Below are 27517 nucleotides of genomic sequence, written 5' to 3'. Positions count from 1 at the left end.
TCTGTGATAGTTGGCTCTTCTCTCCGCCTAAGAGTGAAGCTGTTCAGAACAACGATTAAAAACATTTGACTTCTGATGTGGCCAGACAGCATGTCGTAAGAACCAGTTCTGAGAGAGAAAAATGTAGTTAAAAGGTATAAAAGTAAAAGTAGTGGTTTGGTCCCTCTGACTGATATATTATTATATATGACATCATTAGATTATCAACACTGAAGCATCAGTGTGTAAGCAGCATATTATGGTTGTAGCTGCTGGAGGTTAAGCTAGTTTGAACTACTTTATATACAGTTAGACCATAAATCAACATGAAACAGCTGTTAGCAGGTATCCTGACTCCTTACAGGAAACAGAAAGGTTGTTTCCCTTTTCCACTGCAGCACAACTAAACAGTAATAGTAACAGTAATGGTTTTGACTAATGTGTCATTGTTGGATGTTTACATTTTTCAAAATAGGAAAAGGACCAAAATGTTATTTAGTACCTTTCTTTTTTTTCTGCTGTACCGAAATCGTACTGAACTAAAAACAAGGCAAACCGAGAATTTTGTGTACCATTACACCCCGACTGCACGGTGAAACACTGTACAATATACTTGAACATGACCAACTTAAATCTTTAAATTTCACTTTGATAACCTGCATTCAGGGACTAATTAGTATTTATTACAATCAGTGTAATGTATTTTTATATAAGAACTATTCACATTTGCACCCATAACATTTTCCTTCTATAAGCAACTGTTGCTCTTTAGAGCATATGGAATACTTTCTCTCCATCTGAAAGCAGTTCTGTAAACAGTTGAATTCCTCTGCATTTTTGCATAATTGCTTCTGCTGGGTTCTGTTGTTCCATTTATTAATATGACATGTTGTTTTTACCAAGTCAAAACTCTCAGGCTGGGCTGGTGTTTCAATAATAAATACCTTGCTTCACGCTTGTGTCCTGTACCCTTATATACCAGTTACCACTAGTCATTATTTGTTTGTGCCTTTACGTAAGCAAAATACATTTCTGAAATACATACATTTTTGATGTTTTTTTGTTTGTTTTTGTTGGTTTTTTTCTTTTTCTTTTTTGCTCAGTGGGTGTATAGAGAGTTGTGTTTTTCTGAGTGTCTGGTTGGAGTTGTTAGGATATATATGTAATTTCTGGTGAATATTTTAGTAACCTTCCTGGCTAGACTATTTATCTCTGTTAAATCATAATGAGGCAGCTATATCTAGAAGTAATAGCGATTTAACCAACTTTCCAAAGCAGTCAGGACACACACACGCCTACAAAGCCCTGCTTTCACCCTCTGTTTTATACTTCCTGTCTGATCAATGCTAGCAGCAGACAAGAGCACCAAAACTTCCCTGATTGTTTCCAGACAGAGGGTGTTACATGCTGTCATGGTACATTGTCTTTTTTCTGAAGTTATTTACTTGTTTGTTTCCCACTCGATTTCTTCTTTGTTCCCATGTTTCTCTTGTGTGTGTTTGCTGATTGGTGTTGTGATAATTGCAAGTACGATTGTGCCGCAGGCGCTCCTGTATGCTCTGATGTGTCACACTGAGCCATTGTTCTCTTCATTGTCTGATTAAAGAAAACAAACACACATTTCGGTGTTATTTTGTACATCTGACTGTGCTGAATAAATAGCACAACTGTGTGAGTGTGTGCAATTTTGTGCACGTCTTGTTCCGAGAACCATTCAATACAAATTTAGATAAGAGTGGAATTAGTGCCTTCTTAGAATATGATGTGAGTATATTAAATATTTCAAGATTCAAGAGCTTTATTGTCACATGCACAGCAACACAGCGGGTGACAGTGAGTGAGTATGTAGAAGAGAAAGAGAGGGAATGAGAGAGCAAGACTCTGTTATGTATATTCACATGTATAAGTCCCAGTCCATTTAACACAATTTGATTCACATAGTACCTGTATTAATACAGTATAATGTTGTTGTAATGCTGTCATAGAAATTAGCAGCACTTATTTCACTGTAAGTCCATAGTTTCCTCCATGTTGCAAGAAAGACTTTTTTGCCGAATCCAGTCATGTTTATGGCTAGAGTGCACAGTAAAATGCCAAATTTGAGATATTAATGGGAATTATACATCATTTTTGGGAATCCTACATGTTAGTAGTAAAACAAAACAAAAAAATATACAGTATCAGTCAAAAGTTTGGACACACCTTCCCATTCTCTTAATTGAGAAAGTGTGTCCAAACTTTTGACTGGTACTATATAATGTTTCTTTATTTATTAATGACATTTTGTTGACATATTTAGGTATGCATTTATACAACATTTTGATACTTTTGTTTGTTGCAGGTACAGTGAAATAAAGCAGTAATTCTGATTCTTGTAGAGATTGTCATGGCATCTCTCAGGTTTTACAACTTTATTATTAAATTTCTTCATATGTGGCATGTTGGGCAGTAGAGTACAAAGTTGTTTTTTTCCTCCTCCTCTTTTGAGCAAGGGGTGGTCAAAACATGATCTGAACTTTCACTGAGCTGACAAGACCGGCAGATACAAGAGAGGGAAACGCACAAAAGAGTAAAAGACATTATTAGCTGCCTAAAAAAAAAAAAGATATGCCTGTCATATCAGGCTTTCCTGATACAGAAATGCCTGCATTGATTCAGCTGCGATTCCCTCCCAGCTTTGCCCTGATTCAAGCAGTTTGAATCAATGCAGCTGTATCTTAGACATTAAGCACGGCATATCGATTCCAGCTGGTGAATCGTGACACCCTGTGTGTGTGTGTGTGTGTGTTTGTGTGTGTGTGTGCGTGTGTGTGTGTGTGTGTGTGTGTGTGTGTGTGTGTGTGTGTGTGCGTGCGTGCGTGCGTGCGTGCGTGTGTGTGTGTGTGTGTGTGTGAAGATACACATGTGTTCGCTTTGATTTCTTTCAAGGTTCTTATCTTCGAGAAGGCTTTGAATGTGTTTTTTAGCATGACCATGTACAAAAGAAGCAAATTACCCCACACCACAAACACCTCCTTTTCCACATCTGCTCCACATGTTTCTGTAGGTCAAGACTCACACCACTGAACTAGCAAAACCATTTATTTTTGTGTAAAGCAAGTACTTTGTTAGGAAGACTTTTTCTGATACTCTGATTGTTGATGCGGTTATGTATGGATGTGTGCACATTTTTATTTCAAGCCTCTCTCTCTCATAGTCAAAGCTTTCACAGTGTTGCAACGCTGTGGCCGTGCTGCTCTGCTCGCCATTTACAATATTAACCCATTCTATTCTACTGCCGCTGACTCTATTGACTGTTGAGACATAGACCATGTCTGAGGGGAGCATGGATTGCTATGAGCCCCATGGGAGCTCTCAGAAGGAATGAGATGGATGACACACTTACAGTAAAGCGCTGCACTCTTTCTCAGGCCAGACCTGTTAAAGACACTTTTGTGCTAAACCATCAATACATGCACAGATATTACACACATGTGCTATACCAGTGATGGGATTTTTTTGTACACGCTTGGAAGTTAACTAAAATAATCATTTATTGCCTACACATACACATCTACTGTACCTTGCGTGCACACACACAGAGGTTCCACTCAGCTCGAAAGGTATCCCCTGGGTATTTGCTAACAACTGGCCACAAAACTGAGCCACGCAATTTAAATGTTTCCTCATCTGGAGAGGGCACACATCTCAGTTCAACCCTCTATTGATTAAAATCAATACAGTCCACTCTCATCAACACCACTGTCCTTGGCCTTCTGATGTCTGTCTTTTGCCGTCTTGAGGACTCTGGGTGTGTGATGAACTACAACTTTGGGTAGATCCATACCTATTGAGGTGATTGGGTTAATGTGTTCCCCTGAGCCATGATGTGTACAACCTCCTATTTTGTGGCATCATTTGTCTGCTGCATTGATTAGAGGTTCATTGAATGGAACGTCGCTGGCTAGCTCTCAGTTCTAAGTGCATAAGGAATATGAAATAGGCCTGCATTTAGCGACACACTGCTGAATGGCTGTGTCCATTTACACGGGTGTGGTTTGTGTAAATGTATTATTATATGTTCAGAGAGTTGCATAGACCATTGATGCATGTATTTTTAATTGCCGGGCCTGTATGAGAGTTTGAGGATAGCCCCTGGACAGAGGCTGAGCTAAACTCAGCCATGCTGCCCTATCACTTAATTTGTTTCCTTTCCGACTGCCTCCCTCACTTTTTCACTCTCCTACTGTCTCTCTGGTTCTTTCTCTGTGTTAGTCTGAGTGGTGCAAGCTGACCTTCACTGGGACAAAGCCATGATTCTAATTGCATTGATATGTCGGTGAGCTCCAATGGTTGCAGGAGAGCATAGCAATATTACCCCAAAGCACTGTGGTGGTGCCATGTGAATTTTGCTTTCTTTTTAGTGATGACTCACAGAGTCTGGCTGCTGAGAAGGAGGAGACAGACCAACACTTAGACACACAAACCACTTTACCAATTCAAGGTGTCCTCTGGATTAAGATGATGCGAAGGCAGCACCTAACTTTGTGTGTGTGTTGCTGTGTGTGTAAGGCACAATAAATAGCCCTTCAGACAAACATGCATTTGTTTTGAAGCCTGGATCTGTGCTCACTGCTTGCCGCTGTCTTATACAATTAGTGAAAGCAGAAGATCCAAATTTGTCTTCACTTAACTAGTTCTCTTGTGATTCACAGCAAAAGTTGTAACAATCAAATCTGTGGAAGGCTTTTACTTTGAAGCAGCTGCAGGAAGTGTTGTGTTTTGCATGAACAGCATGATAACATGGTTAGTCACATGTACTGTGCTTTCTTTTCTCTGCTACTCTTTGTTCATTTGCAGTGTTTTTTCCCTTGTATCATACTCAGGGATAGTTATTTATGTATTTATTTGGTTTTCCCTTTATTTTTTCCCCCAAATGGTGGGAAAAAAACAACTCAACATTTCACCTTAGTTTTAAATGTTCTGGTCATGTAGACACCACCTCTACCCCCATCCACAGAACATACAGTAACAACCAGTTAGTAGGGCAGCACCCAATGTAAGGATCTACCAATTTTATGTTAATGGTTGTTTTTATTAATGTCACAATCTCCCGGTTACTGAAGAATCCTGGCCTGATGCTTTTCTTGCCTCTTAGTTTGACTTCTGATATGGGTTGATTTGATCTAATTTTTTCATGCCAACTGGTGGGTGGGTGTATGCACATGCTCTTGCCCACAGGGTTCTGTATGTGTGTGTCATGTTTATTAATCAAATGTTATATCTGAAATCAAGTGGAAGCATAAAATTAGCATATTGTAAATTTCAGTCTGTAGATAAAATATGAAGCCCTTTTTGTGTTCCGTATCAGAATATCTGGCTTTAGTCTGCATAAATGTTGTCAGGTCAACCTAAATTTGAGTATCATTTGAATACCCTAGTAAATTATTGCATTTAATGCATAATTTCAGCACAATTAGGCTTAAATTTAAGGGTAAAACATGAGCTGAAATTATTTAAGCCTTATACGCAATCAGTATATAAAATAAAGTACAGTTATGTGACATTACTGAATTTTGTCATAGTGTTTTAATTGTATCAAATATGAAAGTAGCATCAAAAGTAGCATTATTTAGTATCATGACAATATGATTCCTCAATTTCTATTCACGCCGTTTTTGTGTCCCTTTTGTATAGCTTTGCTCAATTACGGGTATTAGTTACATTGAGCTAAGTAGCTGTCCCATTTTAAAATATTTACTACTTTTTGTACTTAAATAGTTTTCATCATCAGGTAATTTTACTTATACTTTACTATTATTTTAGATAAGTAACAGCACCACTACTTGAGTCGCAATCCATCCCTGCTGTTCTGTCATTCTGTCATTTTCTCAGAAAGACTGAGCACACTATACGTTAATTTCTTTACAAACCTCTTTGGTTTGAAAACCAGCAATTTCCACATTTTGAAACACCACTACTGTTGTATGTCCTGTGTGAATGGACAGTGATAGGAGGGCATATTATGCACACAGTTGAGACTAGCTCTAATCATTCTGTTCATTTGCTTTTTTCATTAAAGAAACCGCAATCTTTTTGTCTAGTTAGTGTAGGGATTGTAATGGGTCTTTTGGGAATAAGTGGCTAATTTTTCTCTCAGAGCTCTTAAATATACCAATATAATATGATTTGAAAAATGTTTTTACCAACTGTTAAGAAAAATTCTGAACAATCCACCAATCCGTCACATAACTGTGAACAATCTATACAATCTGCTAATCCCAATACACCAAAGAGATATCACCTTTTGGAAGGCTATTGACTGAACAACATGATGGACGTCATGTCAATCATCACAATCCATTCTGCTCTTTAAATTCAGTTCAGTTTAACCTAGTTCGGTCAGCCGGTTTAATTAGTGGTGACACTTGTGCGTAGTGATGTAAACACACTCTTCTCCTGACTGACAAAATCTTCACTTGATGCACTGTGAGGCAAATTAATATTTTTCTTATGTAATAATAAATACCTCAACAAATTAATGCTTAACTGTTAATTATGATTATATTATATTACCAAGACTTCCCAGAGCTGCTGTTTACATAGTGAGGGTGAAACTCATGATCACACACATTTGCTCAGGGTACGCTGTCCATTTCCCACATTTTGATTAGTCGATGTTGATTTTTTTTAAAGTATAATCCTGCATTGCTTTGATCTGTCTGAGACTGTGCTGTCAGAAGCAGGCTGCATTGCAGTCTGTCTCCACTTAGTTTGTTGCATCTTTTCAAATTTCATGCTTTTTTTTTAGATTATTGAAATAAAAAACAAGGTCCATTTTGCTTCTAGGAAGGAAATGGGGAACTATCTCATCTACCTGGTGGTCTGTGAAGTGATGAGGTTGAAAGACGGCTCAAGAGTGAGAGCTACAGTACCAATAAAGGAAAAAAACTGAGTTTCCGACAGTGAGGAAGAAAAGGGAAGCAAATGAGATAAAGGAGGCAGGAAGAAGTGCGCAGTTGTTTGAAAGAGAGAGAGCAAAACCTGTGTTGATGGAGACAGGCTGGTTACCAGATGGGTTTTGTCAGAGAGAGAGGGGAACAGAGAAAGGGAAATGGTTAAGAGATGGAGGCTGATGTGGCTGTCTGTAATGCGATATGGCAGATGCGATTTTATTTTTAGGACACAAGGCCCCAGAACGATAGGTTTTATAGGGTTTTGAGTGGGTTGATCTTTTTAAATATTCAACTTCAATGAAATATGGAGCATGACTCCGGGCCGTTTGGAATTCATAAGTCTGTTTGGCAGGACTGGCCCTGCATATTGAGAACTGTCAGAGCCGGCCTGTGTGTTAAACACAACTCCTCAGCTGGCAGTAGAAACAATGGCAAAAAAGAAACACCTCAGAGGAATTACAAAAGAGACAAAGAACAGAAGTCTTCTATTGGAAGCTGAAATATTGAATCACCTTTTGATGTCAAGAGAAAGGGTGACTCTCTCTTTTGTTGCAAATTTTGGGATGAATGATTAACACCACCTCACTAAAAAGGTGTTGCTAAATGACCACCTGTATTAAGGCCTAAGAATCATGTTCTCCAATACAATACCTAAGTTAAGATACCTGATTTTTATTCAATACTTTTATTAAGAAAAATAAACTGTTTGAAGTCCCATTCTGATTTACCAAAAGAAGCCAAATGTCTTAGTTTTTATTGTCCCAGTGGGAGATTTGTTTTCACAGCCAGTACATTCCACGCAGAAACATACAGATATCCACACAGCAACTCAAATACATGAAATAAACATACATACTGTACTTAAATGGCAAATGAAGTAGTAAAGTAATTAAATAATCAGCAACTGATCAAAGAATAAGTAAACAAGATCATTCATTTGACCACACATTCAACAGTTTTTGATACTTGGTGTTACAAATACAATTCAGTTAGATCCAAAAAAGAGGGTTCAATTCCCATCCCAAAAAAAGAAGAAGAAAGAAAGAAAGAAAAAACTATAATATATGGCAATAAATTGTATGAAATGTATGGTTTATAGCTCCCACCTGGACCTTGGCAAATGAAAACGAAATCAAGAAAACCAGCAATGTAAGAATAACATTCTACTGAATCTTTTATTGTTATTAGTATGGATCTTATTTGAAGTGCCTTTGAAATTTTGTTCAAATTTGACTTGCAATTAAAAGCAATCTCTTTGTAATTGCAAAGGAATTAATCAAAAAAATGAGCAATGAAAATGTCTTATGGTAAATGGACTGACGGCCCGCTCTACCTCCTCAGCCACAGCCACCCCCATTATGGATAAAAATGACTTACCTAAGTTATCTGCTATGTTTTCTATAATCCACCACAGTCTGTATATGTACAAGACACATCGGTTGTGCCTCCTCATCTATCAAAGAAGCTTCTCCACAGTCAGCCAGTTCATTAATCAATGTTGCCGACTGATTGGAAGCTAACAGACAAACAGACAGATGCACGCATTTTTCTGTCTTTGGATACATTTGCGAGTGCGTTTCAGCTTCGTGTCTGGAGGCGTGTGAAGGATCAATATTTTTCTCTCCCAGTGTGACAGGTGTACACTGCTGGAGAGAGCGGCTGAAAGAAACCCTTAGTTAGTGCGAAGCCACTGAGGGGAAATACATATGCATTAGACTACAACTGCTGGGGATATTTACCAGCAGTAACCACACAAGCTACAGGTAGCAGAGCCTGAAACCAAGACATGTTTAATTCATGCCAGAGGCAGCAGAGAACACGGGATGTACACTTGTATCAGCGAAATAGCCAGTGCTTATTAGAAAAGGACTGTGTGTGTGTGATGTTTACTTCTATGCAGTGATGTGTGTCTGTCAGGCTTTCTAGCTGTGTTTGTGACTGTTTGCCTTTATGTGTATGTGTGGGAGAGAGAGAGACAGAGACAGACCCCAGGAAGTGATGCTGTCCCTGTATGAGGAAACATTCTCAGTCCATTACCCTGCATGTAGATATAATTAGAGTAAAGCAGGAGTAAGAGCCCGGGCTGTTACAACCATCTGCCAGGTGTATTTCCTTTTTGTAATACAGGCGGACAGATTTGTTTATATTGTAAAGGATCATACCTCTCTTTAATTACAAATGACATACTTGTATTATTGCTGACCATACACCAGGTTTTGAGATGTATGAATGCATTTTAACAACTTGCTGAGACATGAAATCTGCTTGAAATGGGCAATTTACAACTTTTAACATCATGTTGCTGTTTTTTCCCACAGAATTATGTTATCATGTGGGAGTACAGTTGAAAGCAAGGCAAGTCATTATTTCTGCAAGACGCTATTTCTGTGGTCTTAACAAATATTTATTTAGCTATGGTTTTTTTCCCCTCAAAGTAGCAGCGCAATAGTGTGATTATATCTAGTTTATGTATGGTAAACAGAGTAGCCATTACACTATAATCATAATAACCATTTATTTTTCTCCATGTGACATCATATATGTCTTTGTTTGCTCTAGCAGCAACATTCAAACCTTCAATTATGCATAATTGTGTGCTTATATTGAGTTTAATGAAGATGGGCTGTCTGTCAAACACTGTTCGTTTTTGAAAAGGCTACCAGAGTGAATTTGTCATCTTAACAATGCCATTGATATGTGACGTCATGGAAGACATCACCACCCTAACTCTTGACAGTGGAGAGCTGGATCTTTTTGTAAAAATAGCAGCTTTTTTATTGTTTTTTTTAAATTGTATTCTCTTTAGAGTGCTCTGTGTAGTGTGAGCCAGTACTGTGTGTAGGGTAGCAGTACTAGTGGCAGGAAACCAGGCTCGCTTTTGAGGCATTGTTAGACGCACCAAGGCGTGCTAACGCAATGTCATGCTTCGCTGCAGCTCACAGTGGCTGGGGTTCACACTAAGGGGCAGAAGACTTGAGGGACATCCAGCTCAGCCCTTTCATATCCTCTATGTCACCCTTTTTTGGTTTTAAGCAGCAAACCAGCCCGACACCCCTTCCCACTCTCTGCTAACATTGTCATGTACACTTTGTTTTAATATGACTCAATCATGTCTACTTGAGCATTGCAGGTGAAATGTGTTGGCATGTCTTTATGTATGTGCCCAGTATGTACACATGTGCTAGCGCCAAGACCCCTGCCATGTCCAGTTATAGGAATATTTATGAGGATGTTTACCATGGAATGAGTCATGGAGGATGGCCTATAAATGTCATGGAACTGCCCTCATTCTCTCTCTTGAATCAGTCTTCTCCAGACTCCAGTTCCCATATTCATAGATTACTTTTAAGGATGTACTTATCACCATTATAATGGTTATATTTTGAACTCACAGCCTGTTACTTCAAGTGTAGGAAAAACTGTTATCTTCCAAGCATTATAGAACAAATAAAAATCTCTTGACTTAATATAGCTCAAACAGCACATGAGCAGGACGTTTTTCTAACATTAGCATCAAGCTTTTACAAATCAATTGTACAAAAGAGGTGATTGTGGGGGGCCATTACTGTTCTCCTTTTAGTTTGATCATCACTGATCAAAATATCAAAATATGCACTTCTGGCAGGCCTGACAAGATGTAAGGTTTGCCCCTGGGGCTGCAACTAATACTTACTTTCATTGACAATTAATCTGTTGATTATTTCTTTTATTAAATTAATAATTGTTCAATCTATGTCTTAAACATCTTAAAATAGTGAAAAAATACCCATCAGAATTTCCCAGAGCCCAATGTGACATCAAATAGTTTATCTTCTCCAACAGTCCAAATCTCAAGATTTTCAATTTACAACTATATAAAACGGAGAAAATTAGCAAAGCAACTTATTCTCAAAGGCTACTCTTTGGTTTACTGTGGCTTCGATTGTACCTCATTTGTACATGTCTTGAGCTGTATGTGCTGAATGATTGAGACCAATATGCTACCAGTCATTGTGGTAAAGGGCAAGGGATTGAAAGAGCTAGTTCGGTACCTCGAGCGGAGTATGTTATGTCATTGAGAGCTACTGTGACTAAACGCATTGAAAAACACTTTGAGGAGAAGAAGAAGGATGAGCTAAAAGGTTTTGGTTAGTCCCTAACCAAAACCTTCAAAAATGAGCGCCATTTGGAGCCACCTAATTCTGGTATAGGCTGAAATACATAGAGGACATCAATTCTAATCCAGTCATGGATTTACACACACGTACACACACATGCACACATCCGTCTAAAAGGCTTCCAAATGATGTTGCTTTCCCACTAACACTATGATCTATTCTGCCTCTGTATTTCTACAAGATATTTGGGGTTGTTAAATGTGGGAGAGGAGGGACAGAAGAGGAGGGAGTCAAATCGCAGATCAACAAAGGAAAACACTTTGATATGCATTAGAGCAGGACAGGCTTCAGTTACCTATAAGAGTGCTAGTTTGCACATTACCCACAGGGATTGTTGTAGTGCTTTTTCAACAATCTATCTCTACACCTCTTATTCTCTCTACTTCTCCCTTCTTATTGCTCCCTCTTTTTTGCACTCTGTTTTAGTAGAGTCGAAATCACAATCATTGCCTCCAAATCATCCCACTGTCCTGAGGCTTTTTATTCTGTCCATCTTGTCATCTTCTCTCTCTGTCCACCTTGTCATCTGCTCCCTCATCATCCCATTTCCCACTGTTGTTCTCCTTCCACCCTCTTTTCATTGCTGGTTGCCTCTCTCCTTGTTTTTAATCCTCTCTGCTATTTTTCTATGTGACAGAGAAGCTAGACAGACCACTCTGCACGCAGACAGTTAACTACGATGAACAAGCTAGGGACAAACCTTCAATGACTGGTGTGTTGCCAGGTAATGATCTTTAATTACAGCCATTCTAATGCACACAGGCAAGCTAACAAGCTGTCTGCTAGTTTTTACCTTTTAAAAGATTCACAGGGGCATTTTAGCTCATCACACACACTAGTGCAGTGCCTGTTCAAATTGTGTCTGTTCGGAATGGACTGATTGCTTGGCCTCCAGTATTGCTGCTTCAACACATATAAAAATGAATACTGTTGTTGTGAGGTGTGAATGAGTATTTGCACCGACAACATGAAAGAAACTAACATTCTAATATACCCAGATGTTAAGTACTGTAATAGTGAATCTTTTCTCATTTCAAGTATAATGAGGGCTGCATTTGAAAATAAAACACATAACAGAGAGCTTTTAAAAAAAAAAATGCATCCTAAAATAAAGTGGATCAATCATATTGGGCTCTTAGATTGTTTATTTTTTTGTGGCTTCAGTTCGGATCATTTGAGTGGGTATATTGGCTCAAAGGATTTGTGCTTATATGAGAAATACTGGTTTGTGCTGCCCGTGGGAAGTAGCCTATGAGTCTGTCCATTCTTGATTAAAAGCTGTGTTTTCACTGTCTACTGTTCTCTTTTTAGAGCACACCATGTGAAAAGACTTTTCTCTGACTCACCGTACAGCTCTGATTGCTGGCTGTGCTCATGCTTATTGTTTTATTATTACAGAGTACAAAAAAATCAGAAACAAATATTTTTTTGGTGAAAACAACTCATGCAGGGACTTGAGGTTTTAATGAACACTTACACTCAATATTTTCAGTAGTTTTTTCTTTATTTGACTATTATGCACTTCATTTAGCCATTTCCAGTTAGGCCCTATGCAACTTCCAAATCATAACATTTTTCTTGAATAAAAATCCACTCACACTAATCCAAATTCATTCGCTCCACTCCAGCAGCAGAGGATGGTCACGACTTAACACCCCGCTCTTTCCTTACTCCTGGACAGCATACTCCGCGCTCAGACACAGAGCTGAGTGGCTCGCTATTCGCTTGTTTATACAAAATGTATTAATATTAAACATGTCTCATGTCCAAGCATGCCATATGAAAATACTTTTCTCTGACTCACTGTACAGCTCTGATCTCCGGCTGTGCTCATGTCATGCAGTTGCAGAGCCGTGAAGCTTTACCCCACTGTTGCAGTGCTGAACAGTTCGCTGATCGCTTCTTTATTTATACTGAATGTGTTGCGTGTCCAAATTGCACCAAATTTTACACTGCATGTCTTTGGGTCCCCAGCAATACAGCTGTAAAGTGTGAAGTAGATCAGATGAACAGTTCTCAAGATATGGGAAGGACACGCATACATTCTTTTCCTTTTATAGTTAGATTTATGTCACCATACATTTTACATTCTTAAATTTAGCTTTCCTCTGCAGTTGTCCTTTCTGTATGAAAACATTAAATCGTAGTTTTCCACAGCATAGTGCACACAGTCTTATTCTCAAATCGACAAAATGACGGGGTTGTTTTGCATCTTTAGTCAGACCTCAGTGGCAATTTACTGTACAGCCATACATTAGAGGAGAGAAATTGGTAAGGGTTGTCTTAGTCTGTTGCTAGTACAGGTTTTTCTGTTCCGCCTCTCATCCTCTTTCTCAATCAGTCATTCTTTTCTGTGGTAACTAAATGGTAAATGTAGTCTGTCAGAGTTTGGCCAATTGTACATAAACAGTCTTCAAGGCTTTTCATATATCGATGGAACTACAGTACAATTTTCTCTTTATTAGTGTTGGACAGACTGTGACAAACCGGTACTTTTTCAGAGGCATGCTTCGCTTACATTGGAAAATTCCAAAAGTCAGCCGTATATACTTGAACTAATACAATAAATAACGTCACAATAACACCTTTATTTATCTAGTTTGTTAAGTTTTGGCTGATATACAGTGAAAATGCATCCCTGGTTGCCTCTTCTGGAGTTGTAATATTCACTTTGTCTGGCAACGTCTGAAAAGTCTCTCATCTAGAGCTGAAACATAGATACACAGGAGATTAATCTGCAATCATTTTAATGTTCAATTCAGTCATTGTCCAAGCAAAAATGCCAAACATTCTCTGGTTCCAGTTCCTCAAATGTAAGAATTTGATGTTTTCTTTGTCTTATATGAAATCAAACTGAATATCTTTGGGTTTTGAAAGGTTGGTTGGATAAAACAAGATATGTCAAAGAAGCCACCTTGCATTGAAGTGTTAAAAGACAAAACAATTCATTGAGAAAATAATTGTCAGATTAATTTCCAATAAAAATCATTAGCTGCTGCCCATTTAAAGAAAAAAAAAGGCATACTGAAAACCAGACTCTTGAAAGGATTGTGCTCACCAGCAATGGCTTTTGTTGCTTAAGGTAAACTACTGTATGTAAAAAGTTTCTCACCCTGTTCCCAGAGTAGATATTTAATATGATAATAATAGTAATCAATACCCACGTACTTTTTCCCAGACATAAATTCACATCAACTCAGTTTTAAGTGAGATTTGTATTAACTGAAAAAAAGATAGATTAATCAATGATGACAATAATAATTTGTTGCATTTGTAGTTTAGAATTTTGCATTTTGAAGAAAAAAAAAGTTTTCCATAAATATTACCTGACCCTTGTAAAGTAAATTGGCTCTAGATGTTCCACTTGTAAACGCAATAAACAGGGCAAATAGTCATCATTAGACAGAACAAGCAGCGAACTGCCAATCCAGCTAGTTGTGTTGTGATTTATGGCGGGTGTAGAAGTGTGCGTTTGATCTTGCTAACTTCAACTTGTTGTGTCAGTCACTCCACAGAGAGAAAAAGTCACTTCACTGTCTGTATTTTTGTGAGTCTGCATGACTACTCTCTTCTTAAAGTGATCAAATACTGCAAACTTCATAAGAGAGGAGAGAAGGGGAGGGAGAGAGAGATGAGAGGAAAGGCTCATCTGCATCTGTATTTGAAGTGGCAAATGCAAATGGACCAAATGATCTGACAAGAGGAAAATGTGAATTCCTCTCTGCAGCTATTTGCAGATAGAAAAAAAGAAATGCTCAGTTTTCTCTATTGGACAGGGCCTTTTACATTCCTACAAAATGCCATCCTATCAGGCATTTAATAAACCACCATGGTTCCATCTTGAAATTCTTGATGGTATTCTCAAATCATTCAGAGCAGCGATTAGTCTGTTTTCTTTGAGATTTTACTTGTTTTCTTCTACCACAGAACCAGTGTCAGTAGCTGGTTAAAGGGCTGAGGGCTGGGAGACTTACAGTTTAAAGGCACTTTTTACGGCAAAGCTGACAGCAAGAAGAGACACAACAAGCTCGGTTTGCCAGCTCTTTTATCATTGTTTTTTTTAACAGTTTTTCTTCTCCATTTTGTCTCCCAGCAAAGTAAAGGACAGTGGCAGACTGAGGACTGTGATAGACTGGTAGTTTAGAACAATTGTTTTGTGTTCATGATGTACAGACATTGGAAAATACCAATCTCCAGACTGTCTCGTGCATGAGTGTTTCACTCCAATCTTTTAACATCTCTTCATGTAGATGAGTTCATTGTCACCACAATGGTGGCAGGCAGTGTAGCTTTGAGAGTAAGGCAAAGAAAAAGACAGACAAGAACTACTGCAGTTCAGACTTCAGCTGAGGCTCCCTGCACCAGTCTGCCTACTAACTTCTCCAAACTTCAAGAGAGGAGTGGAAAGGAGAAGGGAGGGAGGGAGATAAGTAAAAGCTCATCTGCATCAGTCGAAGCAGCAAATGTAAATGGAGCAAATGATCTTACAGGAGGAAATATGAGTTCCCCTCAGCTGCTATTTGGAGATGGAATAAAGGAACAACTTCATACATTTTTCTAATATTGGACAAGAGACGTTTTGTACTCCACTAAACTGCTATTACATTTAGGTGTAAAGAGATTATTAGAGATTGTTTATTGCTAAAAAGGATCTCTCTGTTGGAGAGAGATGGCTTCATTGATACCTAGTCACAAATCTTAACTTAAATTCTGTACAAAATTGGTCAAAACTGATAAGGCTCTATAGTAGACACAAGACTTGGAGTCAACAGCCTAGCTAGTGGTTCTGATCACCAAAGTCATTAGTATGTATCCTCTAGAGATCCTCAATATCTGTTGTAAATTACATGACAATCCAACCGATAGTTGTCGAGATATTTCAGTCTGGAACAAAGTGGTGGACTGACAGACTGACATCCTTAGAGCCTGGCAAAAAAAAATCAGAATCCACTGTGTACTACACAGTCAGAAATCTTGACAAAAGAATTACAATATGCAAAACATGCAAAGCCTTAAAATCTACTACCTTAAAATGGTAGCATCAACCTAATATTAAGAAAGCAGCAGGCCACAAGAAAAACAAAGCGCTGACAGAAACATTGCCTGAAGGAACAGTCAACCCGAGGCAAGCTAACAACAAAGCTAGCGATACCAACTAATGCTACTTGCCCCCAACTGCTCCTGGTCAAAAGCAATAACTGAAGCAATAAGCTATTTTATTTACAAGGACATGCACTCATATAGTGCTGCTCCAAGTTCTGGATGCAGATGGATGACAATGACCCTGAAATCGAGGTAAAGAATACCCAGATGCAATGAAAAATAAGTCCTCTTTGGGGACTGTCCAAAATGTTGCCCTTTGTGTTGCTACTTATTTTAACTATTGATGGTGAGGCTTATGATGCGTGGTACTTGCAATAAAAAGTGAGGAAATGTTTAAATGAAGTTACTACCAGTCAAAACTAAAATTCTGCATATACATTTAAACATCAATTTTATGCTGAATTGAAATGTATTGAATCCTTTTGTGCTGGAAAATATATCTTTATCCTTCTTGAATTAGATTGTAGATCACGTATATAAATCTGAATCAAATTATCTGAGAGGTAAAAATTCAGACCCCTACCGTCACAGCATGTGTTCAGTAAAGACAACGGCTCCCTCTCAGAATCCGATTATCATCCAGAGCAGCTATTTCAGTTGAAGCTCCACTTGACTTGTTCTCCTATAAAACCAGTGTCAGCTGTTGGTTAAAGTGGAACAACCTGTGAGATGAGACATGTTTTACATCTTTCAGATGTGTTTTACAGCTTAGATGAAAGCATATATTGAGAAGCTAGCTGGGCTTCAAAGGAAGGGGCAGCTAGGTGTCACAGACTTGCTAGCACTTTGATCATGTTCACCACTAAAGGTCAAAGCCCTGTTAGGAAGAAAAGAAGTGCACTTTTGGATAACAGGTCTTCTTGAGGTATGGGTTTTTTTTAAATGTAAATGTATTGTATGTGTATTGATATTTTGTTTTGTATTTCTCTCTAGTGTTTTTCATACATAAACATTAAGGGTTGCAGAGCAGAAAATAATAAAAGTCATAATAATAAACGCTAAAATAAAAGTCAATCATTCGCATGTCTGAATTTTGTCAAAATTGCTGTTGAATGTTTCTTTCTCTCCAAGATGACAGAATAGGCATCACTTTAAGAATTCAACAGAAGTGTAAACAAGATATTAAAATGCAAATTGCTGATACCCCAATTGATAATGTTCACAACACCAGCTCTGAATCTGTGAGTGTGTGAGTATGTGAATGTGTCAAGCAGAAAGAAACGGGTATGGGGGGATGGATGACAGCTTTTTAGAGGGAGGAGTGAGGAACAGGACATGATAGGGGAGTGTGGAGCAAGAGGAACGAATGTGGGGAATAATTGTCATCTTTTACAATTGAGGCGGCAACAACAGGAGGAGAGAGCAGAAAGGGTGAGATAATGAGAGGAGACTTGGATTTTCAGCAGGGGCAAATGTTCAGTCACAGCAGCAACACCACACAGGCTTCTCATTTCATCCTTTTAAAATCGCCTCTTGTTTGCCTAACGAGTGTGTGTGCGCGCGTGCGTGTGTAAGTGAATGTGCCAGTGTGTGTGCGCGCGTGCTTATGTGTGTAATCGTAGGCTTTCTCTGCTTAATTTTGCAGTCGGTTCCTTCTTGTCTGCTCTCTTTCCTCCCTTTATCCTTATTTATTTGTCAGAGGTTGTGTTCAGGGACGTTCCTTGTCATTCGTCAGCGCAGCCCATAAAACACACTGTCATGACTGACTGGCCACGCTCCAAACTCATTACCGATTGGCTGACAGAGCGGGTCGCTCTGTTCTGCTCTGCTGTGTTTGACTCCTGTTTGCCAGACATTTCAGGCTCAGGAAACTTTAAATGCAGTGGTGTCTTTCCTCACGCCACTCCTCTCAGCCTCACGCTCAAGGTCACATGAATATGGATTTTACCCTCTCTTTCCAGCGTGCACATACTGATGATGAAGTCTAAGATCTACTCAGAGGGATTATAATTCAGAATGTAGGTCCTATCTGGGCCGTCGCTCTGTTCCACTGTCTGTCTGGGTGTGTGTTTTAAGTCGGAAACCAGAGAGGAGGGGGGCAGCGGAGAGAGGAGAAAGGCAGGAGGGGGGGGGGGGATTGGGGGGTGTAAGAGAAATAAGAAAGATGAAGAGGACTACTGTAGGAGCAGAGAGCTGAGATGAGGAGCGGAGGAAGGAGAATGATGATGGGAGGGGGGGCTGGGTGGGAGGGTTCCATGTAAGAGAAAAGGGAAAGAGACTGGGAGATTGGAAAAGGGCGACGCACAATGTTATTGAGTTTCTGTTGCGGTTGATCAGCCATATCCATTTCATCATATTGCGCTGGCTGCATGCCACAGTCTGCTGCAGAGAATTTGTCCTCATCAGTGTGTGTGTGTGTGTGTACACGGTGTATGCTTCCACCGTGTGTGTTTGTGTGTGTATTCATCCAGACTAACTGTGTGTACTGTTAGACCATGTGTGTGTTTGCTTTGTTTTGTATGTTTATATGCTCACTAAAGTGCTTCTTGGTACTTTCTCACGATTTCTGTTATTCCATTATGTGTATTTGCTGCAGAATGACATTATGTGTTGTATTCACTGCCTTTCTTTTTTTTAACTTATCTCCTGCTCTCTTCCTGGCTTGTAATTTGATCCGTAATTTGATTTAACCCCTTTGCTTCTACTCATTTAACAAGTCAGTCGCTTTTAAACTTTGTCTCCCTCATCCTCACAGTTTGTGCTCACTGCTTTGTCTCTCCTGTTTTTCACTCACAGAAAACAACAGGGCACCTTTACAAAGGTCTCGCTCTCGGCAGAATATAAATGTGGGTTCAGCGGTGGTGAAAGCTCCCCCTGCCAATGAGGCCCATAACGAGAGTGAAGGCTATCCATCTGCAACAGCTCGGGCCAAGGCTTCTGCGTGTTTGGAGTCCGGTCGCAGGTACAGGAACACCCCAGGTCACAGCTACGGGCAGGACAGAGAGAGGGTGGTGGAGAGAGAGACGGTTAAACCGACAGCGAAAGAAATAGGGTTTGAAGCAGAGCCTCCGGCCTTCCAGCCACCCTCCGCAGGTGCTACAGTCAGCAGCTGCAGCACCAACGGGGAGTCTGATGTAGAGGCTCTCCTGGCCAAACTCAGGGCCTTGTAAGAATCATGTCTTATCTCTGCAATAATATTAAGCATATGATTGTATCCACACATGTAAACATGCTCTGAAAGACTGTCCTTAGCATTTTTTTAGCTTGGAGATGAGCAGTAAATTTAGTTAAGAGGAGTTATAAAAGGTTTAAATTAAAATTAAATTTATATTCACTTAAACTAAAGAAACATGGACTTTTATAAAGCTCCATAAATAAATATATTTGTATAATTGTACTAATGATTTTGAGGACCATGTTTTAAACACTTGATGGTATAAAGAAGAAAAACTTTCCTAAAAAAAAATTCTGGCAGGTAGAGCAAAGATAGTCACACTTTGGCTCAGAGGTACCTTCATGAAATTAATACTGAAAAGATTCAAGGGAAATACTTCAGCATTGTACGGTATAATTAGAGCTGCTATATAGATTCAGCAGAGTCTCTACTTGTTCTCGCAACATGCATTGTCAAAAAAAACATTTGGCAATCATTCATATATCCCTAACGCTGAGAATGTAACAGCTTTTCCTCTGAAATCAAAGATGCAATATTGCTAAGCACTTTCTTTGTAATCCAGAAGTACGCAATGTTTAAAAATTCTGTCACATTTCTGTTCAAATTTGCATTTCCTATAACTGCTTCTAGTTTTGAAAGCATTTATTTTACAATTTTATCTTTGTTATTTTTCTGGACCTATATTCCGTAGTTTTTGGATTAAACATTCACTTCATATAGTTAAGTAGTTGTGTACAATTAAAAGTCCATATCTGCATTTATTACTTTTAGTATTTAATTGTTTCGTGTCTGTTTTCTTCTTTCAGTCTTTTTCATTCCTTGTGGGGTGATGAAGTGTCTTTTATATTCAAAGCATTGAGTCATCATTTGTATTTTCTATAAAAGTATTCTATGTGTACCTTAAAACATATATATATACGAAAGATCAGTAAATATGCTGTAAGATTGTACTTTCAAGGGTAATAAGAAATAATAATTAGATGCAATCTGACAAGTTGATTTTGGTTTTACTGGATTGCATTGGCAGTGAGAAAATGTATACAAAATGAGAACAGGATCTCACAGTATTGTCCAAAATCTGGCACAAAGAATCAAGTTCAGCCAGTTACAAGATAACCATAATTGATGCTGTTTTTGTTCTCTTACATTGAAAATGCTGAAATCACTCATATCTTTTGCATACTTTTATCTTTACTTGTATTGCTCATTTTTATATACACATTTACAATAAAATAAGGAAAAATGTGTTTTGTCTTTTTATTTTTCCTCCGGTGAATTGTGAAGGCTCTGGCCATATGACAGATATTCTGCATTCTCATTGTTGCTTTCAGTACTTATACTGAATCATATTCAGACATGTATCATAAGTTATTAAGCAGGAAAAAAACACCCCTCCTCACTAAGACAAAATAATGACTTCATCTCTGTCTCAGTCACAAATACAAGCACTGCTACAGCCTAACTGAGAAAGTTGCACACCAGTTAGCAGCATTTGTCAGCTGTAAAAAGGTCTAAAAAAAAAAAAAAAAAAACACTTTGATGCCAGTTTTCAAAGCTACATGAGACCAAGGGGGTCAGATTATCTGTGCGCAATTATGATTGGGCTTGCAATTACGATTTAGTTAGTTAAAATTTTGTCTTTTTTCAAGTGTTCACATTTTCTTCTCTTCTCCCAGCACTGTTTCTGTGTTGGTGCTGCTGAGGGAGTACTGCTAGTCTCACTGCATGCTTCTTTTTTGAATGATTTATTTAATGCTATGGCCTGTGAAGGACTTTAGCATCATGCTATGTTCCATCTTCTTATTTTTATTTACTTATTTCTAAAATTTGATAGTCAGGTCCTTAGAAAATGTAGTGCCTTGGTTGCACAATACACAGAGAAGGTCAGGCTAGTGTCTTTGTAGAAGTTTATTTTTTTGGTACATAATTTGCTCCATAATAAGTTCAGTTTTCTTATGATTCATTCTTATGATTCTTCCTAAAAGCTTCAGCTCACGACAATCCATTTTATCATGTCACCTCTTAGATTATAATTTCCTTTTCTTAACTTAAAAAAATTGTATTCAACATTTTTTTAAATTAAGAGAAGGAAATTTTAATCTAAGAGGACCGTGTATCTTTGACATATGTAAAGTGAGAACCAATGTAAAATACAGATGTGTTTCAGTTTTGGGAGTCAAACTATGGAATGGTCTTAGTGGTGAGTTAAAATTGTGTAACTCTCTGTTGAGTTTCGAAAAAGCCTTAAAATGTAAAATAATAAAGGATTATGACATAAAATGATAAAGATGTAAAATAATTAGGATTACAATTTAGAGTTGTTTTTTTCTTTATTTCATACTGCTAATATTCTGGGTTATTTTATGGATTGGCAAAAATAAGCCTTGGGCTTCAACCTATTCCTTTTTCAGTCATTGATTGTGTGATTTTTTTATTTTGTGAAATGGATTGGTATAAACATTTATGATGATGTTTTTGTCAGTTGCATACCCACACAATTTTTTTTGTTCCTTATTATGTATGACCGAAATAAACTATTCATTCATTCATTCATTCATTCATAGTTTTTGTGCATCTGCATTGTTAAATTGTGTAAATATAATAGACCCCTGACTTGGAGCTAGTGAAGAGTGTGTGTGAGCTTTTATCAATCATTTTATTAATTAAACAAGACATTGAAGACGCATGAAATAAAAAAAAAAAGTCCCATTAAATCTGGACTGAGACAGAATTGAGAAGTAGAGGGAGTAAGAGAACTGCTCTCCAATCAACCTGCTCTCTGACAAGGTCTGCTTGCTGCAGCCTCTCAGCTGGTGAATATCTTCACCATTGGGAACGACACAAGTGTCCCCACCTGGATCGTTGCCAGAGACAAACACCTCCCTGGTGATGCACTGAGCGTTTTGGGAGAGCATAGTGGTTGTTGTTCATAAGGGCTCCTCCAGTGGCCTTGGTTTAGCTTCAGCTGGCTGTAGTGTGCTTTCTACTGAACAGTTTAAAATCAAACCACTTTCTTTTAAGCTCTTTCATGGTTCTCTGAAAGGATGTAACACCAGTCACCTTCCTCTTCAGTACCTCAGCTTTTTGTAAAACCGCTTCTACAAGAGAGAGTTCATTTGTTTTTCTTTCCAATGGCACTGAGAATTACTTCCATTTGTGTTTTGCTGGAGTTCTTTTACCAGTTTCCTGAATTACTGTATTTTGAACTAGAAAATGATGTGTGTGAGTATACGCTTCTGCCTAATATGGCATTTTTGAGGACATTCAATTCCATGATGTTAATACATGATAATTACAGTGTTGAAAATATGCTTCTGATTAACAAGTGATTCGGGTTCTTCACAATACACCCACAAAATAGGTTATTACCAAACATTGCATCTATGCAGCCTTTTGTTTGTCTTTTATTTTGACAGCACTATAATTTACAAAAACCTTGAAACATAAGGGGTCATTTGTCTGCCAGACAGGAACCCTCTGTCTAACTGATAATATGATTAGCTGGAATACATTTTGTCGACATCAGGAGTACGTACCTGGAGCTGCATACATATTCACGATACATTCTCTTTAATTGCCTGCAAGATCTAAAACATGATTACATTTTGTAACAGCATCTGTGCGGTCCTGCTCCTTTGAGTTTAGCTGGTCATTTTCCTGCCTTCTTTTGAAGGATTCTACAAATTGAGAGGAGAAGGAGAGCATAAGGAGGGTAGGATCTTGTTATGCTGAGGGAGCCTTCATTACTCACAAGCCTGTGTTCCAGCCATGAGGTTTATCTATGGGCCTAATAAAGTGGAGCAAAACATATTGTGTAGCAGATTGCAATCTGGGCTTCTTTGATTGGAGATGAAGTTAAAAATGTGTTTTAGGATTTGTAGATGAGGGGGAAAGTACAAAGCAAATCAACAGATTTGTCACTGTTTCCTTTCCCCGGGAGTCAAAGAGTGAGCGCTGTACCGCCTGTATACATCATACTCTGGAATTTAATGCTGTAAAATCACTTTCTATTTTCAGGTTGTTTGGTAGAATTATTTTGTAATCTACTGTTGATGGTGTCAGTCACAGTTTTAGAGTGTGGTTAGCAGGAGGGATGTAGCCATCCATCCCTGTCTCCAACAAAATACATTGATACGCTACTAATTTGCCTTGCCAAATACATTTTGGAGGAAATGTAATTGCTGTCTGGATTATATTCACTGGCAACGGTTTTTCCAGTCCAGGAAATGTGACATTCTTACACCTCATCTACACAAGCCGTGTAGCTGAAGCAGCATGTCAGCAGTCCTCTGTCAGTGTCTACACTGGAAACGTTCAGCCACGGTGCTTTTGTGTGATCACCCGCATTTTGGCATTGCTCACAACTTAATACACACACTCACTCTAGTCAGGCGTTTGAGACAGAAGATAATAGCCTGTGTCTTCTTTCGCAGAAGTGACACGTGGTTAGGTTTAGACAACTGAAATACTTTGGTTAAAGGTAGCCTTTGGAGTTTTATTTAAAAAAAAAAAAAAAGTCAGTGTTTAAATTCAGTGTTTCTAAACAAAACGCATTTTGTATATCAAATGCCTAACAAACTTGGTGGCAGCAAAGCCAAGTTTGTGCATTACTTACATACATATTTGCCAAGCCCCCAGGAACAGCACAATTTAGTAGTGGTCAAACTATGTAATTACAACCTCCAAGATACACACTGGCCCAAAAAGCATTTTTCCCAATCACAATCACACAATCATTAGAAAAGGAGCAGCTGTAAAACAGTGAACACATTCTTTTGAGCATCACAACCCCCGCAAAATTGTTTTACTACTGATTAATTCGGTCCAATAACATTTGGAAAGTCTAGAAGAGCTGCACGAATAAATTATTTCATCACCACTCAAGTGTGTGGAGAGCCAACCAGAAGTTACCCGGCTCGGCCAGCGTAAGTCTCTAGTGCGCATGCTCTATGGGCCCAAAAACACAAAAGCTTGAGGAACCCCCACAGGAACATGGCAGATTTTTTGGCTTCGTGCATTACTGATCATCTTTCATAGGAATTAATGGACGGCACCTTTAAACGCGGTATCCAGTTCTCCTTGATATATCCCTGATGTTTGCTTGCTAGCAGCCTTTGTTGGTGCATTGCTACATTTTTGGGGCATTACAGCCACCAACTGTCAACAAAACAACAAAACAAAACAGGGACTCAAATTGGTCAAAACCCCCACAGGATACCTTTAAAACTGATTAAAGGTTGGGGAAAGATTGTGTTTTGGTTAAATATTGAAAAACTCAATGTGGCTTTAAGTCAGCATTTCATTTATTGTTATGAACATTTTGTATAGGCAGTTTGCACATACAATGAATATAAACATTCCCTTGCTATGTTGATTTAAAAATATAATCTGGCCAGAATTATATTATTTATACTGTATATTAACATCAGTTTTAGGAGATGGTTCAGCTATCCTACACTTAGGAAGTCACATTTTCCTCAAAGACAAGACGAAACATTTTTCCATGTTTCTGCCTGATATTGTCCTCATTGTCTGTACATTGAGTTTCTAAAAGAAAAATTGCTGTAATTGCTCTGTGCGTCAATGCAGAAATCCTTGAGCTGTTCCCGAAACTTTTGCTCTACACATCTAATAATTTGAAGCACTGAGAGTTTGTGTCTTTTGCTTGTGGTTTCTTTCTTCTGTCTCACAATCAAACACCTGTGTTTTTTTTTTATTCTGAGCTGTAAAGCTTCACCAAAGAGCATCACTACATGGCAGAACCTGACTAATCACTGCACATTCAGAGTTGAGTCACCTTGTTGTTGGGCTCAGATCCAGGACGAGACTGTTACGGTGGTAAACATACACCCTAATAGTGTCACCCGACTGTTCAAGATGGTTCTTAACTGTTCTGTCCTGTTTATAGATCAAGCCAGACTGTTCTTAGACTGAATATAATCTATGTTTATGGTCGAACACTTACTTAATCAACAATGGATTCTTCCCGTCTTCTTTATTATTCCTCCCTTTCTCCCATCTCTCACAGTGCTGTGTTGCCCTCTCTCTTCTTTACTGGGGCTACCTCCATCTGTCGCTGCAGGTGTGTTTCTGTGTGTCTTGTCTATATTTCCTTGATCACTGTTGCATTACACCAGTGTAAATTTTTGCCCTCTTTCAGTTCTTTGTCTTTGTTGCGCTGTCTTGCAGTGATGTTTGTTGATGTTTTTGTTGTTAAAAAGCATGAAAGACTGAAAACTCATCCCTCGCCAAACAAATAGCACATATTTGGCAATCACATAAAATATCACAGCGGATGTTGAATATCTTGCTATCTGTACTGATTTATTCCCTCTTCAAACAGCTGAATGGGATGCAAGTTCATTCATCTGTAGTCACAACAAATTAATAAGGTTTGGTTCGCTGTTGTTCTTGTCAGCGGCAGCTGCTTTATTGGTTGGCTTTTTGATAGTTTGATAAGTTTGGCTTGCAGGAAGGGAGACAAACTTTGAACCAGTATGAGCTCAAAAAGCGACTATAAATAGGAAAGAAATTAAACAAGACTCACTGAGGAAAAAGACCAGTCAGGTGGACAGAAGCATGATAAACTTCAATTATGAGATAGAGCATTTTTCTGAGAAAACCATTATTTTAGTCTGTCTACAGTGTAATTATGGTAACATATGTATAGTTACAAGTTGTGATAGGACTGAGAGGGATCATTTAAGAATGAAAGATAGAAAAGTGAAAAATTAATTATTATTATATGTATTTCCTAGAATTTGAAACCCCTTTGGTTCAGGTGTCTAAAGCTCTTGAAGTGACTAGAACAATGACCATGTTGTAACATAATCATAGCAGAATTTCATCGGTCAAATTAAGCTTATTTTAGTTCCTTATTTCAATTCAAAAATGTGTGTGTCACTCTAGGAGAATAGCTGTGGTGTGTTTTTAGGTTTGTCTAATGTTGTTGCAGTGCATTGAAGATTCCCTAAGGGCTATGGCACTGAGCAGAGTGACAACTGTAAAAACACTCAGTACAGTTGTGCTTTGTTGGCGGCAACAGAAGTGAGCACATCTGGCTTTGATCACCATGGTGATGGTGGTGTAGAGTGACAGGGCAAGTGGAGCGATGGAGACAGATTCTCGGGGGAATCATTATCCTGTTTAGTAAGCCTAATGAGAGAAAAGGTGTTGCACCTCAGCTAACTGCTGTCCTTGTTTAAAACACAGGCATACACAACCAAATATGCCCAAGCTTATGCAAGATGTAAGTTAAAAACAGGCACATTGTGTATCACAGATGAAAATAAACCCCCATTCCCTAATCCTTACCAACACAGACACATAATTACTGTGCTAACACAGCTCTCAACAAATTAACACTCTGTTAACACAACAAAACATGAGAAATGTCACAAGGGGCTGTTAAATGTGCTCTTAAATGTGCTCTGCTATTAAGTAGCAAAGTGTCATTCATTTAAAAATATATCACAACAGTCACATAGGTGAATAATTGTTTAAAATCAGACTATAAAGAGAAAAATGCAGTAGCGAAGACCAACTAAAAGAGTAAAAGAATAGATGTTGATTAGAAGCCATACACTCCACCTGAATCGAATACTGGATTCAGTTTTATTCAAAAGATGGTCTTTCATCAGTAAAATTAAACCAATTTTAGCCATTAACATAATGTATTTGAAGGTACAAGTTCCCATTGCGTCCATACATGGGTCCTAATGAATACTACAGAACAGTATGCATTTCTGTCCACTTGGGAGATTTCTAACTTACGGCAGAGACAAACTACAACTAACATGTTCCCACAAATGGAAAGCTGAAGTCACTTTGTTCTCTACCAACAGTTAGTATAAATTGGGGGTCACATGGCTAAAACAGAAAAAAATGATCATACTACTTTGACTTGCACGATCCTTAGTTGTCATTATTTAAATATATTTTCTGACAAGTCCTTGCTAGCGTAGGGGCCAACAGATAAAAAATAAGCATAAAAATAATTTGGGGTGGGTTGTGATAATATTGGGCTACTTTTTTACCATTTGGGCAGTTTCCACTGATGAAAAGTTAGGCTGTCTTCCAATAAATAAGCCCCTCTCCTCTGAGAAGATTGAAATCGACAGTGCAGTGAGTTCAGTAGGCTCAATTCAACATGCAATGACTCGAATAAGTGATCAGTCAAAATCAAATGTCATTTCAGTTTATTATAACTAAGTCGAAACTTTCCTATG

At 38.3% G+C, this 27517-nt stretch overlaps 1 protein-coding gene across 5 annotated transcripts in view; it reads left to right on the top strand.

Annotated features, from left to right (window-relative positions):
- The window catches only part of LOC122982863 (protein diaphanous homolog 3-like), a 190865-nt gene extending 170331 nt beyond the window's left edge, over nucleotides 1-20534 (top strand). For all 5 annotated transcript variants that reach the window (XM_044352483.1, XM_044352474.1, XM_044352467.1 and 2 more), the window contains one exon: nucleotides 18911-20534. In XM_044352483.1, coding sequence (XP_044208418.1) covers nucleotides 18911-19284 — 374 coding nt within the window. In that variant the 3' untranslated portion in view covers nucleotides 19285-20534. The remainder of the gene's footprint in view (nucleotides 1-18910) is intronic.
- Nucleotides 20535-27517: the final 6983 nt, after the last annotated feature.

Source organism: Thunnus albacares, chromosome 1 (assembly GCF_914725855.1).
Source record: "Thunnus albacares chromosome 1, fThuAlb1.1, whole genome shotgun sequence".
Taxonomy (NCBI): Eukaryota; Metazoa; Chordata; class Actinopteri; order Scombriformes; family Scombridae; genus Thunnus; species Thunnus albacares.
The sequence above is the reverse complement of the archived record's forward strand: the minus strand, read 5'-3'. Positions and strand labels throughout refer to the sequence as shown.